Source organism: Gymnogyps californianus, chromosome 2, assembly GCF_018139145.2.
Source record: "Gymnogyps californianus isolate 813 chromosome 2, ASM1813914v2, whole genome shotgun sequence".
Lineage (NCBI taxonomy): Eukaryota > Metazoa > Chordata > Aves > Accipitriformes > Cathartidae > Gymnogyps > Gymnogyps californianus.
In genome coordinates, this window is record NC_059472.1 from 65125826 (window position 1) to 65146718 (window position 20893).

Sequence of the window (20893 nt, forward strand, 5' to 3'; positions counted from 1 at the left end):
AATTTAAAACTAGATTTTGTGTCTTTCAGTGTATATGCTTTCATAAATCAGGGTGCCATTTCATAAGGCTTATTATAATGTCACTTGTAAAATGTGACTGTCTGAGTAGCACTACTGTAATAAGTCACTAATGTAGACTAGTTTTCTGTCATTCCCTGTAATGTTGTGTTTTATTTAATCATGGTGACTACGTTGATTGACTTTTCAACATTTCACCCTTTTCCCAGGAGGTTCCAACTAGTTGGAAACAAACACACATGCACATGTGCACGTGCACACACAGGATTTTTTTTTGTCATTTCTTTCAGTATGTTTTATATTGCATCTTTGCTTTCTAGTGTGGATAATTTGCTACTATGTTCTGTATCTTTTCAAGTTTAGTTCATCCTGAATAATTCATTTAGAGTACTACTTCCTCTATTTTTTCTTCATTTATTTCTTTCTGTAAGTTATTGTATTTAAGATTCTTTTGTATCTATAAAGTTGGAGGAATTTGTGTTATTTTGTTTGAAGAAAGTGAAATTTTTCCAAACACTCCTCATTGATTAAAACAAAACAAAAACGCAGCACAACCCCATCCAAATTCTATCAACTTTTCATTGTGTTTCAGTAGCTCTGGAACTTTGTGTTGGTGGCTCAGAGCTTTACTTCCTTATGAAAATAGTCCTCAATGAAGAAATTAAACAAATAGAAAATATTCTTCTCCTCTGTAAAACCAGACATACTTTCTTTTTGGCTGAAATGGTTTTGGCTTTGAATTTTGTTTGGTGAGAAATGTGAGAATGATCTGAGATGCTCAGGAATATAAAATTGAATATAGGAAAATATTGATATAAACACATTATTTATAATGCGTAAATTAATTTGATGATCACTATTATAATCTTTCTGTTTTCTTAAAATACGTATGTGTCATTCTTAAGAGCAATGAAATACAAGTTCATATTTACATACAACTTAGTTGTTTGCTTTGTGTTGGTAAGTTGCTTGCAAGTACTCTCCAAAAATTGGTCACGTTGAGGTAGATAAACCACTGTTGTGGATGTGCCTGTGAAACTATTTGATAGTGTTTTTGTAAATTGTTATAGGTGACAGAGGTTTCTCCTAATGTGACTAAAAGCAGTCAAGCAGAAAAAGAAGGTCGCGTGCACCAGTGTTTTGAGTGTAGTCAAACCTTTTCGTCAGCCACCATGTTGATGCACCATAGTAAAGAGGTTCATGGCAAGGAAAGAATACATGTTTGCCATGTCTGCAATAAAGCCTTTAAGCGGGCAACACATCTCAAGGTATTTGGTAATAACAGTTGATTGTTCTGTTAACTCGTCCTTTTATTTTGGACTCTTTGCGGTATTAATGAAAGGTACCTATTATCCCTTTACCTTTCCTTTCCTTTCCTTTTACAGTGTGAGATGTGTGCATCTGAGAGGAGGAGTCTTAAGTGATAATGTATACACAGTTAGAGAATTCTCTCCTGGAGCATGGAGTGGATATTAATGCATATATTGACTACAGAATGCAAAATGTGAATGCCTGTCGTGCAAATAATAGTGCCAGAAAAAGATTTCACTTACTTTATTTACTTATGTATGTCATCACTGCTAATCCCGATTTCCAGATAAGCTTTTGGAATCACAGGAAGCTGTCTGCTTTGCACTCTATCATTTGATTTTTAGATGCTCTATCTTGTGAGTACAAGTGACATATGCAGAGGAAGCATTTGTTTTAAAATATCCTTATATTATTGCTGTTGTCTAGTGATATTTTGTATGTAGTTTTCTCTAGATTATGAACAACGTGATACTTCCAAGTCTTTTCAGAAAAATTAGTGGTGTGTTTAAATTTTTAATTAGATTATAGAATGTTCCTGTTAGGAATATTGGGCTGTACTAGACAAGTGGTATGTCCAGGCCAGTATTCTATCTCTGAGAGATACTAAAAGGCAGTGATTTGAAGAAATGCTTTACGAAAAGAGCAAGCATATAATATAACTTGCCCAGAATTTTGCCAGCTTCCCAGAATTTATAGCAGGAAATTTCTGGAGTGAGAGGCAATGTCTTTATATTAAGTAGCTCTTAGGAGAGCTTTTCAATAGATTTCCTTTCACTTTAGTATCATACTTGAAGGAAATATACCCTGTTTGTGAAGTTCACCCCCTTGGAGTGATCATGTGTGTCAACCAGACTATTGGTCCTTGGGGAAACTGTCATAAAATGTGGTCTTGTGAAACTGTTAACCTCTGGTTTAGGAGAAATTTTCCAGGGGAAAAAAAAAAAAAAAACAAAACTAGTATTGATACTTGTTTTCCTTAAGTAATGGTAACAAAACCCAAATATAGGTCTCTTCAATTTGTTTCCTTAGAACTGGCTGGTGTTACATTGTTTTCATAATTAAACCTTGGCTTCTGTTATATACTGGGCCCAGGTTAAAGATATGATGAGGTAACTTCCTACACTGGTATGGCCCTCAGCTTATTATCCATTATTGCTTTTTCATGTAGGCAGCAATGAAGTTGCAATAAGAAGTCCAAGGGCAATCAAAAGAGACGTCGGGGCCTTGGGGCGACTGGTTAAAGGATCAGGAGCACAAGTAGTGTTCTCCTCTATCCTTCCACTTTCAGGGAATGATGAGGGAAGAAACAGGAAGAGCCAGCAGATCAATAACTGTCTCTGAGACTGGTGTCACCAGCAAAATTTTGGGTTTTTTGATCATGGGTAGGTCTACATGACACCAGGCCTGCTAGCGACAGATGGGGTACACCTGTCTCAAAGGGGGAAAAGGATCTTTGTGCAGGAGTTAGCAGGGCTCATTGAAAGAGCTTTAAACTAGATTTGAAGGGGGAAAGGGATAAAACTAGACTTGCTAGAGATAAGCCGGAGTCAATGTTTGAGCGATGGTATGCTAGCGAGATCCTTCCGTCTGCTCCATGATGTGCTGAGTACACTGGAGCGCATTTGAAATGTCCCTGTACTAATGCGCACAGCACCCTAGCCGTCTCAGTGGAGGTAGGGGATGGAGATCCACGTGGCAGCAAAGACACAAGGATTGTTGATGTGTTAGAAACCACGGAAGCACCTGCGAATGGTCACATAGGAATTAGGGCTTCTCCCCCAAAAAAGGTGGCAGGATCAATAGCTCAACTGAAGTGCATCTACACCAATGCACGCAGCATGGGCAACAAACAGGAGGAGCTGGAAGCCATTGTGCAGCTGGAAAACTATGATATAGTTGCAATCACGGAAACATGGTGGGATGACTTACACAACTGGAGTGCTGCAATGGATGGCTATAAACTCTTCAGAAGGGATAGGCAAGGAAGGAGAGGTGGTGGGGTAGTCCTGTATGTTAGGGAGTGTTTTGACTGTCTAGAGCTTGATGGTGGTGGTGAAAGGGTCGAGTGTTTGTGGGTAAGAATCAGGGGAAAGGCCAGCAAGGCAGATATCATGGTAATTCCTATCTGAAAAACAGGAGAATTACACAAACTTGTAAAACATCATATGAACAATCAAAGAAATACTAAGCATGTCTATAAAGAAGTGCTTGCGCTTCAGAGCATTGTATTCCCATGAACTATTTTCAAAAGCATATATTTTACAGGAAAAGTATAAGGGATTGGCAGATCAGTGGAACAGAATTGCATCACAAACTGTTTCTTCAGAGAAAGATGACAGAGAAAGTTTTACGGTGGCTATCTGGATGCTCTCCTGTTTGCTTTCAAGTAGAAAATGGGGCATGGGGGTTGCTGGGGGTTTGGGTTTAGGAATTTTTTTGTTGTTTTGGGTTGGGGTTTTTTTGTGTGTGGTGGACAGAAAGATGCAGCCAGTTTCAGATAATTTTTCTGGAGTAGGTCATAGCATATTTCCACCATTTCAATGCTTCAGGAGGTAATGAACAAGATAAAAGCAAAAGATTTTCTTCATCTCCAACTAAGCTGTGGTTTATGAATCTCCCGTGATTTTCTGAGAAGACCTTTTATTATTTCCCTGTGATACTATATTATTGTAATTACTACGATAGTAATATTCTTCCTGTAACTGTCTCACTGATTTTTCCAGTGAAAACAAATTCTGCAGACACAATTTGCTTCAGTTCACGGAGTGAGGAATAGGACTTTATAGACAGTAAGAAGGCTTGTTGTTTAGGTGTAGTAAAGACTAATTAATAGTCTAGTCTGTAATGAATAGACTAGAAAAGAATATCCACACACATTTTAGAAAGTGGACAAGTACTCACAGTACTGTTTCACATGCAGTTCTTGATTAGATTTTTAAATCAATTATGTTTGTATTTGCTTTCTTTTGTAATCTGAATTGTATCTTGGTGTTAAGAAAGATTTAAATGAAAAAGTTAGTAGATAACATAAGATATTCCTTTAAATTTGCAAAACTTCTGGGCCCAGTGTCAGTGAATTAAAAACACTGAAGTTAGAACTGTTATTAATGCTTCTTCATAAAGATAAAACGTGTTATACCCTCATTCTGCTTTCTTAGCTGTAAGGACCTTAGTAATGATTTTTTTTTTTTTTTAATTAATTTAAGAGTTCATTGTGAAGTGGTTCTGTTTGCACGTTGACATTGTGCGGCTGCGTGTATGTTGTGATAGTCCCCTCTTTGAGGCCTGTACAGTTTCACAATTATTCAGGTGCTGAGTAGGAATACTTATGTATCAGGCAAGGGGGGCAGATGGATACTGTAGAGGGGAGGGAAAAAATCCAGTGTTAACTTAGAATGCACACTTGTCCAAAAATCCATGTTTGTAAGTGAAGAAAGCATTTCAGGAGCTCTGTGGGGTTTTATTTTTTTTTGTTTCAGATAATTAGTGAATGGACTAATGTATGCAAAAAAAGCAATGCATACAGTTATTGACAGAGGTTTTCAGAAATGTAAAGATACTGATGGATCAGCCTTACAAAGAGTTGATATACAAAAACAATCTCTCATTTAAAAGAAAAAAAACAATGCAGGCTTCCATCTTCTTCCAGTAGCGTGCTGATGACTAAGATCCTCTGCTTTTTTCTTCAAAGTGTGAATATATTTCTACGTTAAATACTGAACTTTCTTCAAATAGTCTGAAATCTATTTTTTTTTCTATACTGGCTTAGGAACACATGCAAACCCATCAGGCTGGACCTTCACTGAGTTCCCAGAAGCCTAGAGTGTTTAAGTGTGATACTTGTGAAAAAGCTTTCGCTAAGCCAAGTCAGCTGGAGAGACATAGTCGTATTCACACAGGTAACACCAGAAATTATTTTTATCTCGCAAGATTTTCTCATGAATATATGGGTGTTATATTTGGAGTCCTTGCTCATGGTTTCAGGTACCTGCATTTAAATATCAACTTAAGCTTAAAAGAAAAAAGTAAATTTCTAACCCAAAGAGTTTAGAAATTAAAATGAGGAACAGCAGACTTGAAATCTCAGAAACTGTGATGTTTTGTTTGAAGCCAGAATATCATGTTTAGTGGTGTGACTAAGCTTCTCCCTATTTTGGGACTGGCAGTACTGCAACAGTAATATGGATGCATGAGCTTGTATCTAAAAGTTTGTCAGTCTTTGAAACAGATTAATAAAAGCATATTTTAAAACATTGTTTAAAGTGGTGTAAAGACACTGGATACGATCTTCTTCAAGCATATAGGAGAATGTGCAGATGAGTGGGTGTGTTCAGTGACGTTAAATAAGGGACAGTCTTGACTGCTGATACTGACTGCTGTATGCAGTGCTTTGTCATTGAACTACTTACTCAGTTCATCTGTTTCTAATGCCAGTGCTTTTAATTTGTTGTGGTTTTTTTCTGTTTAATTTTCTTCAACTGTTGCTCTATAAAAAGACTACACTGACTTCTCCTAGGGAGCACACATTTTCTGTGATAAAAGTGCTTTTCAGGTTGCAGCTTCTGCCCTGCTACAAGTTGAGAGCTGTACATAGGATAGCCCAACTGCCTTCCCTTTCACCTTGTGTATCTTAAGAACAGTGTTCTTAAGAACATGAGTTCTAAATATAGGAGTCAGTTCTCTGAAACAACTTCTCTCTTTTCCGTACCACTGCTACCAATAAAGAGCTGTCATGGCTGCTAGAGTCAAAAAGGACAGGGGAAAGTTATCTGTGTTGCTACTAAGCTGGAGGGGACCAAGGAATTTGACTGGATGTGCTATAGTGTAAGAAGACTCCCACAAAAGGATAACTCTCTTTCAGTGAGTCAGCCAGAGCTTTCTCTTTCCCCAAGATCAACTTCTGGTAGTTAGCTTTTGGCTGCTCTTCGTGCATTTAAAGCAAAGTTCCTAATCTCTTCCTTTAAGTTATCTTGTTAACCCTGTCATTTTTCTTTGGTAAGCATCATTTGTTGGTCTTGTGATGTGTAATTTGAGTTTCATCTCTGAATGAACCTTCACTTTACACCTTCAGATTCAGTCTTGCAGTTTTTAGTATTGCATCTCTGAAGTACAGAACTTGCCTGTATATCCAACTGTCTTGTGCATGCTCTCATTTCATGCATCAAAACTTTCTTTTTTCTGGTTTTGACAAATGCAATCTTATATAAACAGACACACACTCTCATGTGCATTCTACTATGCTGTTCCAAATGTTTGGAAGGGATGTAAATGTTTATTCGGTAGTATCTTTGAATTCTTTTTATGTGTCTGTATGACATCCGATAGGCTGTTTATGTCTTGGGACCACTGCCAGTATTGATAATTTACGTTATCTTAATGTGTCCTTGTATACTTGTCTATCTGGTAATTTCTTTTCTCTTATGTTTATGGCAAGTTCTTAAAGGTAGGGCCTGTCTCTTTGCTCTTTTTTTCATGAAGCAATTAGTATGGCGGAGTTTCAGTCTGTGTACTGTGATATTATGAATAATAAATGATAAAAGGGTTTCCAGGGAAGACAGAGAAAAAAAAAAAATCAGATGAAGCTGAAAACATGTTAAGATTGCCACAGTATAGGAAGCTACTTTAACTTCCCATATAGCAGCGGCCATATAGAAGAGTCATTGTTAGGTGATGAATGACTCTGTCTTCCATTAGGGTTACATTAGTTCATATTTACCATTGCACATAAACAGATACTGAGACATAACTAGTCAAGACAAGGTCATACTATTTCTATCTGTGCTTTCCTGCTGGCTTTTGCAGTATATCATGAGGTTTGCAAAGAAATTAATGTAGTCTGATACTTGTTTTACCATGGAAAAGAAGAAGAACTGGAGAAAAATTATTCAGTGATTCCAACTGTTTGTGGATGAATTCGATCAGGCCTATACACTGTGCAGCCTACTGTGGCATTTTTTGATTTTTTCTGGTAAAATGAATTTGGCTCAGTTTGGTTGCCTAATTCAGCACATGGTTCGTATACTGTCAAAGGTAAAGAAGGAGCAGTAATTGCAAGAGCTGTTGCACCTCCTTTACACATGAGTGTTTGAGCTTTGAGGTGTTGGGCTTGCTAGGCAGCTGAAAGCCAGAGAGGTCCCAGGTCCTGGCCCTGACTTTTTTTTCCACATTTCATTCAGTTGCTGAGAACTCTCTAGCAGGAAAGGATAGGAGGTTGGATAGAGAGGATTCATGAAGTTGGTGAATTTATGGTTTGAGTTCTTTTGCTAGGGAAATCCTGAGATTTGGGAATCCTAAGAGCAGGTTTAGAGATATTGCAATGGGAAGGCATGGATAGATAGGGGAGGTACTGGGCATAAAAAGCTGATGAAGAACGTGGGTGATCATTGAGCTGGGAAGGGGTGAGATCCTTATGTATCCAGTTGTGAAATGCTGCAGTGTGGGTGATATGTATTGGTTATGGCAACTAGAGAGTATTGTAACAGGAGGGGAAGTTTTCGGTGCAGGTGTGATAAGATAGACTTCAATATTAGTGGGCTGGGTCATCCACTTTCAGCAAAACTTAACTTCTGGTAGATAAGCAATAACTCTTGATAAGGGTAATGGGTATTTGCAGCCATTTGTCAGCTAGCAGCATTCATCGCTGATCAATTGCTGCTACTTGCAGTTACCACACTATGGGTGTGTGTAAGCATGTTTTATATGGGGTGTTTGTACCAACTGGTTGAAGGTGGTTTCTCATTTGAGTATGGGAAGAAGCTTTGATCTGATCTACTAGAGCTCTTTTTATGTGTTAAGGGTCTCTGCTGACCCTGTGTATTCTCATCTAATGAGTTGACTGTTTATGCTTCTCTTCTCTCCACCCCTTGCCCCAAGAGAAATGGTGACTGCTCTTCCTGAGAGTAAAACTGAAGAAGGGGAACAGAGCTGCTTTGTGTTTACTGTGGTAGAAAGGAACATTCTGGTTATACTGGGGGCAGAAAAAGAGAGGCAGGAGTTACAATCCAAGGAGATTAAAAGACTTTAGAATTCCCCAATGATTTGCTTTCTGCATAACTGACTTAAATAATACAGACTTTAAAAAAAGGCAATGTTCTAGTTAAGAGTTTCACAAAATAATCTGAAAGCAGGAAAGAAGTCCAGTTTCCCTTTTTCCTGCTTTGATTCATGCTGCCCATTGTAATAGACAGAGAGCACTTCAGGAAGGCTGGGAACAGAGCAGAGTCCCTTTATGCATCTGTTTCTCATAAATCTATGCCATCATAGGAAAAAGTCTTTCTATTTTGGAATGACTTGTAATTTACTCAGTAAATCCTCAGATATTCTTGGGTTTCTTGTACTTGGGTGCTCATGTGCTAGGAATGCCCACAAACTGTAACAATCCTTGCTAAATTCATTTTTATATTACTGTTGTCTGACGTTGTTGAAACAGCAAGTCAATCCACATGATAGTCATTCTTTCAGAAGAGAATGTTCTTTTAAAAATCCCTTAAGACCAGAAGAGTGAAAATGTGCTGCACAGAAGTTTTTAGATGGGTGCTCTTACATAAACTATGATAGGAAAGGCTAATGTAAGTCTAAACTGATTTGCTTTCCTAAAGGTATGATCCTTGTCTGTGAAAAAGTGTTTGTGATTTCTGTCTTGATTAAATGTTTTTAACCATTTCTAATGGGCAATACCTACTGAACCAGTGGCCAGAAGGAAAACACATTATTTCTCTGAGTAGCTCTAAACATCCTGTACATTCAGATTTATCAGTGAAGAGCAGTTTGGGGAAATGTTGCCAAAATTAGAGGGAAGCAGATGCTTCCATTTCTACCAAAAAACCATGTGGTAATGCATTACACGACACCAAAAAGGCTGTTTATCTTAACAGAATAGAAAACCTGGAGTCAAAAGTGTCTGAGGAGACCTAGATTTCGCTTCAAAGTAGTGAAATAATTGTTAACAAAAATAGAAAGAACACTTCTGTGCTTTAAAGGACCTTTTACTGATTGTCTGAGAAGTTGGATTTAGCATGGAAGCTACAATGCATGTGGGGGGACTAACATACAGGTAATGAAGGAAGAGAGAAAATGGTCCTTTAAGGAAAATTGTGCAAAAGTATTTATACTCCTGCTTGCGCTTTATTGTGCTAACTAATAACAAAGTGTATTTGTAAGTTTAGAAAGTGCTTTTAGAAGTCCTTAATGATGTACAGCAATGTGTCTTGTGTTGATGTCGGAGGTTGTGGTGTTGAGTGTTGAAGCAAAGGTTTGGTTTTGCAAAGTAGGTACTTTAAAATTTTAAAATATTTTTATAATGAATATGTTCTTGAGTTTATATTTAGAAATTAGTAGTATTCTGGCAGATTTGGAACAATATGCCTGCTTTGGTAAGATATGGGAACCACTAGTAGCTGTTGGCATAGGAGGCCACAGGTCCCATGTAGAATTACCAGAACTTTTTTTTTTTAACACATTTGACTTTCTAGTTTCTTACAGACATCAGCTTTGTTAATTCTAGAATATTGTTTTATCTACATTATTCTAAATGATGTAAAAAGGTGATGGTTCCGTTGAGTACAGAAAAGTCAAAGTGGTAAACTGATTTTTTTGCATCTCTATTAAATAATTTACTTAGATAATAAACTGGATAGGAAAGATAACAATATCAGTGGTTTAGGACTTATGTAAATATTCTGATACTTAATTTGGGATGTTTTGCTCATGATACGGAGCCATAGCACTGTTTTGAGAAAGTCTCAAGGAAAAAGATCATGTCGACTTAATTTCTAGGTCATCTTGATGATTTTTACTGAATTCTGAACTGTATTTTTATGTTGAAATGAGAAACTATTAAATACATTTTTCTCTTTTATAAGGGGAACGGCCATTTCAGTGTACACTATGTGAAAAGGCTTTTAACCAGAAGAGTGCTCTTCAAGTCCACATGAAAAAGCACACAGGAGAGAGACCTTATAAGTGTGATTACTGTGCAATGGGATTTACACAGAAAAGCAATATGAAACTGCATATGAAACGGGCTCATGGTTACACTGGTATGTAGCATAATGATAGTAATGGTGAGTGCAGAAAGCCATATGCTTTACTAGGAAAGCACAAAACACTTCCCTTAAGTTATTGAGGAATTAGGCACTAACAGCCAAAGACCAGAGTCAATGAGCTAGTAGTTGCACGCACAACCCAAAAAGCAGGTTGAAACAGAGATTGGTTACTGCTTATGGTTCCTTGTTTTTATGTGGAGCTCTGTAGTACAGAAATACAAAGTTCAAAAACTATTACAGAAAAACAATCGATTAGATACTTTTTTTATTTTTCAAAGAGCGTCTAATGAATTTACAGAATCTGAAGTAGTTGTGTAATACCTTTCCCAGCATGATTCCTTTATTCCCAAGTGCTATATTTGCATTTTTCTTACCCTATACATCAAATCACACTCACTCGTCTTTTTCTCTTGTACTTTGGTAGGTCCTGTACAAGAGCCTGCTAGTCATCAAGAACAAGAAGGGGAAGATATTGGTCGTGCTCTGAATTTAGAAGAAGTGGTACAAGAATCTTCAAATGAATGGCAAAGTATAGGCAATGTTTTTCGATGACACCTTAAAATCTGAAAGCTAAAAATGTTTCTGGGACTCGAATTTCTTGAAACAAGTTTTCAGAAAAGTAACAGATGGATTTTACAGTTAAAGCTTCAAGCATTGAAAATATTAACAATAGAATAATATATTATAGTTTTTTTTAATTATTTACAAAAATTACCTAAAAGAATCATTCTTTTTTTAAGCTTGTAGAAGAATATTGGGAAAACATCATTTAATCTGTGCTAAGTTGTCTGTGAATCAATGAACTCAGGTAATACTGTATACAGTTTCATCTTCTAATTCACAGCCAGTATATCTATTTGAAAAATAAACTGGAACTTTATATCAGAATAGAATGATTCCCATTTTTAAAGGAGGTGAAGAATAACTTTGTGGGAAAACCATGAAACTGTCGGTCAGCTTTCTTCTTTACATGTTTAAAGAAGTAATTGAGGTTGGAAGCAAAATGTTACAGAGTAGATGCATGCGGTATAAAATAGTTTTGTTTTGTTTTTTTTTTTTACAAGGCACAGGAAACTGTATTTCTGTTTCAAGCTTTTTTTAGTACATTTTGACAATTTGTTGAAAAAAATAAAATGCCATGAACTTCTGGCTTTTCTTGAGTTAAAATCTTGAGAGGGAGCATGTTCATTTCCATTCCAACCGTAGAGGCAGTTAGTTGCTAGTTTTTACATTAAAAGTCTGAGGTCTTAAACTCAGCAATAATTATCTAAAGAGAATCCAAACTAGAAGAGGTTCCAATGAAAGCCTGTTCTTTTATGTTTGCTGTATCGGATCAGCAGGTACATATCTCAGTATCTGTGGAAAACACAGCCATATACTAAATCTGGGAAGTAAACATACAATTTTGTGTTAGCAGTGAGAAAGTTAGATGCGCACTAGGTCACCTATATTATACGATATTCCCCAGTGCTGTAAACAGTTATCATTTCAAATCTGTAAATTCCTCATTATTTTCTTTGTGCATTTTGGAAATATGTTACTTCTATTTGTTGTTGTTTAAGTCATTGTTTCAGCAAAACTACCTAGTTGACTAAGTAATGCTTTGAAAGGTGCCACTTGTTAAGTATATTCATAACAAAGAAACACTGGAGTAAAAACATAGTCATCTTTTAGACATTCCAAAGACAGAAGCTCTTTTCTTATTTTTACCTTGTTCTTTTGAATTTTATTTATATGTTACATATATATAGATATATATATATGTGTGCTTGTATGTATATATATATTTAAAGTTATATGAGCCTCTGTGTGGCTGATCAGTATATTTTGTAAATACTAATCCCAGTTGCAGGAAGATCATCTTTTCGGTTTGCCGCAAGTACTTCTAGACCAGTGGTGGATTTGTTGTACTATAATACAGAGCTGGATTTTAATTTACCTTCTGAAAGATAATTGCTCTCGGATCCAAAAAGCCCTTTTCTGTAAATACTGTCTATACTTTGTCTATGATACAAACTAGTTATTTCAGATTGCTGAAGCAAGAAATCACTGTTGGTTTTGATAGGGCATCTCTCAATTCTTTTGTTAACTCTTTGGCATATGTATATAAGTAATATAGTTGGTGACATGAAAATAACACTTTTGTTATGTGGAATATTTAATTCAAAAACATGCTAAATAATATTACTTTTTTCCAAATTCTGTTTTGTGTATTTTTTAAGCATTTGAGTCTGGATTCTAGGAAATTCTAAAAACGCCGTTTGCCAGAAGTGTGTGTCTCAATGTTATGTGTAAAGAATGTATGTGAAGTTCTTCCAGCAGCAGTGCCTTTCCTTCCAGGCAGCGTATTAGTGTTTCAGCTGTTTAAGAAAGACATTATATTTTACAATTGTCTGAAGGCATACTGGCCCCATGGCATAGTGCCCTGTTTATCTGTAATAATATAGTAAAATGTGCTGTGTTGCATGTAGCATGTATAAAACCTTTTCCCTGTTCTTTCAGAGACTACTGTATAAATGCACAGCAAAGTTTGTTGGAGTTGATCTGCTGCATAGGGCATGACACTTTCCAGAGGTTGCCAAATCCGGTTTCACGGAAGATGGTGTACAGCTGGTCACGTCCAGATGCAAATCCATCCTTCATAATGGGAACGTCATTCCTGAGTGCTTGAAAGCATTCAGTCTGCTCTAGCTGTGATTGCTTTGCCAGCGAGTAAAAACTGGTGGCAGTTGATGCTTGGTGAGCATATGCTAAAAGCAGATCTCATGAGTAAAAAGATGCCATTTTTAAATGGTCACTTCTCAAAGTGTTACGTCTTGATTAGAGGCAATGAGTGTAAGTCTTGGAGGTGTAAAATAAGCAGCGTGAGTTACAGAGTCAGCTGACATTTTTCCCTGAATTCAGTTTGCTGCTACTCTAGCACATGGAATCCTGTCAGTTACAGTAAAGAGACATTTTAAAAACTTTTTTGTAACATGGTATTTGATTTGCTTCCCTGCATCCTCCTCCCCCGTGAAGTTCAAGAATTCACTCTTGAGTATCCTGACACAGAGGTTTTCATAGCCCAGGTTCCTTGGTAAGGTTGAGTCAGAGGTTTTCAAAGCAGTGTATGTGTTGATGTTCACTGCAAATACAGACACTAATCAATATGTTGATGTTTTCAAAAGCAGTGTTGAAGTAGATGCATTTTTTTAGGAAGCAGCAAGAACTCTTGTTCTGAGGCCTGTTTGAAGAGTCACATTGTATAGTTGAGTAAGTGAATAGCGCTTAGGAATGTCTGTTCTTTCTGGTTTGATACAGTAGTAGGCTTACGCTACCCTCAGGCTTTTTAGCTTGTGCCTGCTCAAGTATTTCTTTTGGTTTATGTCCATTCCTTCAGTACAAGAAATGACACACTCCTAGTACTGCTTGTACATTCTTGTTTCAGGAAAAATCCTTTGCTTACATATCAAATAGCCATTGAAACTGCTGTTTTTCAGTGAAACTACTAGTGAGTATTTAAAAGAATAAATTTCAGTCGAAGTTTTAATCTCTTTCGAGAGTCTTGCGTTGGTTAAAATAATGCTTTAAAGTACCGTACCTTTTCTTCTATAGGAGGTAAATCCAAAAAAGCCACTTCCAGCCTCTGGAAAAGATGACTGAGAGCAAAGCAGAGTGATGAAGGCAAGGAAGAAGCTTTGGATAAGTTCTGTAGTTCTGCAGTGCAGTATTTTGAAAGATGTATTTGTCAGGGTTTTTTTACCTTAAATGTTCTTTCCCATTTTTGAAGGCTGCTTTAAAAAACAACTTGATTTTCGCATACCCTGTTCGAAGAAGATACTTTGTGCTATACTTGTTTATGAAGGGTGTCGTGGTTTAACCCCAGCCAGCAACTAAGCACCATGCAGCTGCTCGCTCACTCCTCCCCCTTCCCAGTGGCATGGGGAGGAGAATTGAAAAAACGAAGTAAAACTTGTGAGTTGAGGTAAGAATGGTTTAATAAGTAAAATAAAATGTAATAATAACAACAATAATAATAAAATATAATAATAATTGTAAGGAAAAGGAATATAACAACAAAAAGAGAAAGAAAGAAAACCCAAGAAAAGACAAGTGATGCACAATGCAGTTGCTCACCAGCCGCTGACCGATGCCCAAGCAGTGATCTGCCCCCCATCCCCAGCCAACTCCCCCCTGTTTATATACTGGGCATGACGTTCCATGGTATGGAATACCCCTTTGGCTAGTTTGGGTCAGCTGTCCTGGCTATGCTCCCTCCCAGCTTCTTGTGCCCCTCCAGCCTTCTTGCTGGCTGGGCATGGGAAACTGGACAATGCTTAATTTAGGATAAGCGCTACTTAGCAACAACTAAAACGTCAGTGTGTTAGCAACATTATTCCCACACTAAATCCAAAACACACTATACCAGCTACTAAGAAGAAAATTAACTGTATCCCGGCCGAAACCAGGACAAGGGCGGGATTTCATTGCCTGTACACAGGCATTTTATGCCTTGTGATATCCCCCTGGCCTTTAGCTGCCACTCCACAAAGACACTGGCCTCCCATAAATCCTGTGTCATATTGTCAGCCTTGTGGGCCATGCTAAGTCACCAGCAATGTCACTAGAAGCCTGTGTGCAGGCAAATGGGTCCTGGGTCACAAAGTGTCATTTTCTAGTATCTGAACATTATTCATAAATTGTGGAGAAAACCCCACAGATCTTCATATATATATATATGATCTTCTCTGTTGTAAAAGACAAAACCGGTCCAAGTTTCATTTCAAGTTGATTACTTTATTTCAATAATGAATATTTTTTAAAAGCTGTGTTCCTGTAAGAACAATACGTATTCAAATTAAATCAACTATTACGTTGCAGAGTATACATCTGAATGAAGCTACAATAGAAAAATACACGTAGCAACCGATGCAGGTAATAGAAGATGTAATACGTGTGTGTATGCTTAATAATTTTGGTGGTTTTGTTTTCTTTAGTCTCTATGTATTTTCTATCCTCTCATCTTTCATTGCTTCGTATTAATGGACACTGATTTAAACCTACAATAATAGATTTAGATGTGAAATGCAAGTAACATACATATTCATAGGTAACTTTTACTGGGTACTTATTAGGAATGCAGTTTCAACCTGGGAAGCATTAACTGTAGTCTACAATGCATAGGCTAAAACTAAAAAAATAAAATAATTAATCAGACACTTAGATGACAGCTTGAAGAAATGGTAAGTTTAAGTAATAAAACAGTGCAATTCAGAAGAGCCTTTCATTTCCCTAAGTGTGGTTGGAAATACCATTGCAACACATTCATTTTAGTAATTTGTGAACAATTAATCTCTAAATCTATCTCAGCTATAATTTATTTCTATAAGGCAACTACAGTACAACAGTTAAATGTTCACAGTAGTTTACTATGAGTTTGCTTTGGTGCACTGCCCTTAATAGGTATCCAGATGTTACTCAGGCAAAGGATTAGCCGATCAAATATAACACTGCTGCAATACCAAGAGGAAGATTTGGAATTCTAACGTGAGATGTGCAGGACTATCTGAGATACCAGTACTGAAGGGCTCTCTTTCAGAAATTAGACTTATTTGTTTATATATCTATTTACTTATTTATTTACTGCAAAGTTAATGCTGTTGCAGCAGAGTTTGTGTGAAGCACCAGTGACGTCCAGTGGTCACTTGTGCAATCTTAGATGTTTCTTCTCTGGGAATATCCCTTGTTTCTTAACTTTAGTCTAACTCAAATTTGAAATCCTCTTTCTCTCCCTCATCTGCTCTTAATTCTAATGGTTTGGATGCAATGAGCAATTCATGGTATGGAAAGAATTTCCTTATTACTATTGCTCCGCATCGTATTGATTCTACAACGTCTGCCCCCTCCCACACTTCACATACCTTGAACTCCCAATGTTTGGTAAACCTTTCCATGACTGCCTAATCCTGTTATGAAAATAAATTATTCTGTGAGTGAGAGAAGGAAGATTAAAACAAAACAAAAAGAAAAAAAAAAAAGTATTTGGATAAACAGTCCTTACAACTTCTGCACATGGTGGATTTTTTTTTTTTTAACAGCAGTGTCTCAGAAATTCATTAACAGCAGTGCTCAGTATCCAAGACATTAGCTCTTTATTTGTAATTCTGATGTTCACTAAAACAAAACCAGAAGACTTGAGCTCAGATTAGGTGCTTGGGAGAAATAATGAAGTCCAGCATACAGTTAGGGCATCCTGAAGAAGAATGAGTAAAGTCAGAGATCTTGTTACTTCACATAAAATAAGGAAAACATCTAGTAAAGCTACTTTTTGTGTTCCTTTCATTCAACTGTTGGTCAGGGATTGCCAATAGAAGTTTGTATAATCTACTGCATGCAGAACCTAATTGGCATTAAGTAATGGATTGCATCTATCTAGGTAATTGTTGCAGTTGTTACTAATTTTAAGGCAGTTACATTATGAAGCAGAGTACATGATCCTTGGATGGCATCTTAGAGCTTCAGCGCCTAGCAACTGGTGAACCAGACCGCGATCCAGGTCGGGAGCCAGAGCCTCCCTGTGGAGGGAAGAACAGAGTTAAGTTAATTAAAAGGTACTGTGTATTTGGGGCTATAAATTGGAAAACATCAATCTGTACTACAACAAAATTTTAAATATTATCTAATGAAAATGGCTTGCAGTGGCCTCTAGTATATTGCTGAATATTATTGGAATTTTCACTTCAAAGAGATGATTGCTTTTCATATATTTTCACATAGGATTAATTTACTCTCATTAAATCTCTGATACAGGGCTAGACAGTCTCTCATGAATTATTTGCAGGTGCATGTTCTTATTCAGGCCTTCTTAATGAAAGCAGTTTTTGCTTGGACATCTTGGAAATTTTCATTTTTATGGCTACCCTTGAACTGTGTGTATACTTTAAAAAAACAAACATCAGAACCAAAAACTCCAAACCTGGCATACAAGTTGTAATAGTCTCACATCTGAAAGATCTGAAAGAACTGAAATGTAATAATTTTATTCTGTAATATTTATTAGGGTAAATTGTTAATGTGATTTTATCAACATCAGTCTTGTATGGAAAGCTCAGATGCAAATACAGGAAAAAACTAAGAGAAGATAAAGGGCTGAAACCTGGCCTATTTGTACAAATAATAAGAAAACATCAAACTAGGGGAAAAAAACTTGAGACGGTTCATAAATCTGCAATTGAGAAAAGCCCTACAGCAGTTTTGTAGCAAAGGTGACCCAAGCTGAAATTTTGGCTTTTCATTTTTGGAACATAGGCTTAGGCTAACTGCGTATCTTTTCCCAAGGCTTTAGCGTCTTTCTAGGCAAACTTTGAACAATACACTTATGACCGCAAATGTGAGATAGTGTGGTAATTGTTACTGTAGTCGGTGAACTGTTTACTTCAAAAAAAATTAAGCATATGTGTACTTTGGGATTTTGCTTTCTTTATATTCTTTTTTTCATCTTTCAGTGCTCCCTCCTGAGTTTTACTGAACTGTTGCGAGGAAAATTCTGTGTAATCCATTAGGGAATTGGCTTTTTTTTCTTTCAAAGCTACCTTAAGGAATGGATAACTTTTATTGTGAAGGACTGTAAAACTACATATAGTTATTAATGTCTCCTGCTATAAACAATGGTTCTAAATCAAATGGGCCTGAATAAAACTCTCATATGAGTTCCAAAAGTTGTAATGGCTTGGAAAAGGCTATCTAAAAAGTAGAACTGGTATATGTGTATCATCAGATACATATAAATCCAAGCTAAAATAGTTGTGATGGTTACGTAAAAAAGAGAATGTTAAATTTTGGGAGAGATTATTACCTGATATTTTCAGATGTTCAAAAGAAATTTTACAAATAATGTCAGTATGTAGCCATGGTATTGTTGATGTATCTGAACTCCACTAAAAAGCTACAAGTGCACAGCATGAAAATTAAGACTCAAAAGGGAAATGTTTGATTTTTACCTGGGCCTCTGAAGAGATCATTCCTGTTCTTAAATTGCAACATAAGAATTCTTACTACCTCCTTGAAGTTTTCAGGCTGTCACTTGGTGCTGCATATGTTTGAAAAACAGCTCTACAATGAAAGATGCATCCCTGAAACCATGTGAGAGACAAAAATGTATTTTTGCTACGAGTGAAGGTGCTGCTATGTCTCCTGTTGCAGAGAAGAGTAGTAAGAGTCTGACATGATCAGCTCTGCTAATGGGATCTCAGACCTTCTGTCTTGAAGTTAAGAATACTGCTGGTTGCATTCTTCATGTGCGAATAGTATACTAGGTGATTTGTTAGGAGTGAATGCTTCACTACCTTTGAGGAAAAATACAGTCATAGTTAAAGTAGCTGCCAATGGATAGGATGTGCTTTTCACGTGTTTTTTTGCTGACATAGAGCGTGAAAAATCCTCACGACTGACTTTTTTTCCTGTTCTGTTTTCATTTATTAGCTGTGTTGGTGGGGCTGTGCTGTGACTCAAAATGGTGAACTGAACCAGATAAAGATAATCTGACCAAATGTTTATTTTTCTTATGGCAGAGTTCTCTAATTTGCCCGACTGTCTGGTGTCGCAACTCACTGTACTGACATATTTATTATAGGAGTTCTCCTATAATAAAGGAGAACATTAATAAATAATGTTCAAGTTGTTATTGCATCTCAACCAGATATGTGTCCAGCACTGCCCTGTACTACCATTCTCCAGTTTATCAGTCTGCTTTCGTTCTCACTATTCTAAATAATTTAGTAGCAGGAGCAGCAGCAAGCTGTGTCACCTCATTCATTTTCTGTGTTCCAGGTCATTTGTAAGTTCAGTAACAACACAGATCCTGGCGCGGGTCTTTGTGGGACTTTGTGGACTTACCTTCTTTCCTGATGGTAACTGACTGAGTATTTTTACCTTTGTTTCCTATCATGTAAGTAGTTACTAGGCCATGAGATAACCTTCTGTTTTATCCATGCAAATCTAGTTCCTTCAGAAGCTTTAAGGAAATGTGGTTGTTTCAAACATGGCAGGTTCTGGAGAGGTTTGGCTTCTCTTTTTCCTGGACTCAATTTTTTTGTACTTAGAGTAAGTTCAATTGTACTTTACCAGTTTAAAGATTTTGGAAAGAGTGCCCTGGCCCTCATGATAGGATCCCTTATGTCCCTTGTGAGCAGATTTATGCTCATAGAATTTTCCACTTCCTCCATATCCTGGCTTGTGTCCTTCACCACCCTGCAAAGAAAGATTTTCATGTATATTGCAAATTATGGCATTCAAATTATCATATGCACATTGTAATCTTTGTTTGTGATCACTGAAATGTAATACTCAAATGAGAAATTTAGAGGTGTTGTAATAAAATAATCTTTTACGTAATAAACAAGGATAAAGGAAAATGTTAGGAAATTATCTGAATATACTCAAATCTGAGGGAAGCACCGATCTGTAAAAGACGAATTAACAATCAAAAAATGGATACTCAGAAGGTTAACCTGCATGACAAAACTTAAAATGTTTCAATTTCACAAGTTCTGAGATGTCAAACACGTCAACTAATTAGTGTTGTTCTGATAGTGAAAGACATGCTAAATGGCTTGAAGGCTTTAATATTTTGTCTTAAAATGCAAGTAATTTACATGTCCATCTCATATAAAATCAAACCTGCGGTAGAGAAGTAGAATTTAATTAGTTGTGAGATAACTGTGGGAAGAATTTGTCTAATAACTGTTCAGGCAGATCACTTCTTACTGAAAGGGGTTGCAAGGAAAGATGGGACAAAATACTTGAATGAGCAACAGTGTTAGTTTTGCAGACTTTACTGTGTAAGAGCAATTGGAACTGTGGAATAAGCGCCCATCTTGTCCCAGCCCGCCCTCCCTCCCATTTTTGTCCTTCCCAGGAAAAGAAAAATGCAGCAGATGAGTCTTCCAGGAGTCTTTAAGGGAAGAGAGCTTTGCCATGCAGTGGATTTTGCTCCCTTCGTGCTAAAGCAAAAGAAATTATCGCTGCAAGGCTGTCAAGTTGCTGGATAAGAGCAAGCAACAGAATTACCATCTTAAAGTGCTGGGAGAGGAGGGAGGAAAGTGGAACAGGAAAAGCAAAATAGCAAAATTGAGACAAAACAAAACTATCACGTTGCTGCAGCAGCTTGAGGCAATGGAGCAAGATATGGTTTGGCCTGGTAAATAAAATGGCTGTTACTGAAAGCACATTCATCACCTACCCAGCTAAATCTGGTGAGGGATAATCCTCTTCCCTGTACATGCAAGAAATAGAAACAGTGACATGATGATCACTACGGAACATAGCATCTGGGTGTACCATACACAGACGAAGATGAAAATGCAGTAGAAGTAATGAAATACTGGCCAGATAATGAGGCAGGAGTTGAAAACAACAATCTGTACAGTCCTTCCATGAAACAAACAAGGCAAAATGCTTTATTATAATTAAAAGAACTGACTTCACTAGCCATTATGTACTTTAGAAGCAAGCTGAGCTTAGTAAATGTAAGGACAATTCCT

The 20893-nt window shown here is 36.9% G+C and overlaps 2 protein-coding genes across 2 annotated transcripts in view; one reads left to right on the top strand and one right to left on the bottom strand.

Annotated features, from left to right (window-relative positions):
• Positions 1–12553, top strand: part of ZNF236 (zinc finger protein 236) — a 76267-nt gene extending 63714 nt beyond the window's left edge. The window contains exons 29-32 of the mRNA XM_050891351.1: positions 1089–1286; positions 5099–5228; positions 10191–10367; positions 10798–12553. Of these exons, the coding sequence (XP_050747308.1) occupies positions 1089–1286; positions 5099–5228; positions 10191–10367; positions 10798–10925 (633 nt within the window). The 3' untranslated portion in view covers positions 10926–12553. The remainder of the gene's footprint in view (positions 1–1088; positions 1287–5098; positions 5229–10190; positions 10368–10797) is intronic.
• A 4250-nt stretch (positions 12554–16803) lies between these two features.
• The window catches only part of MBP (myelin basic protein), a 122027-nt gene continuing 117937 nt past the window's right edge, over positions 16804–20893 (bottom strand). Inside the window, exons 7-9 of the mRNA XM_050892708.1 lie at positions 20593–20625; positions 19476–19601; positions 16804–16927 (exon numbers count right to left, since the gene is read on the bottom strand). Coding sequence (XP_050748665.1) covers positions 16871–16927; positions 19476–19601; positions 20593–20625 — 216 coding nt within the window. The 3' untranslated portion in view covers positions 16804–16870. The remainder of the gene's footprint in view (positions 16928–19475; positions 19602–20592; positions 20626–20893) is intronic.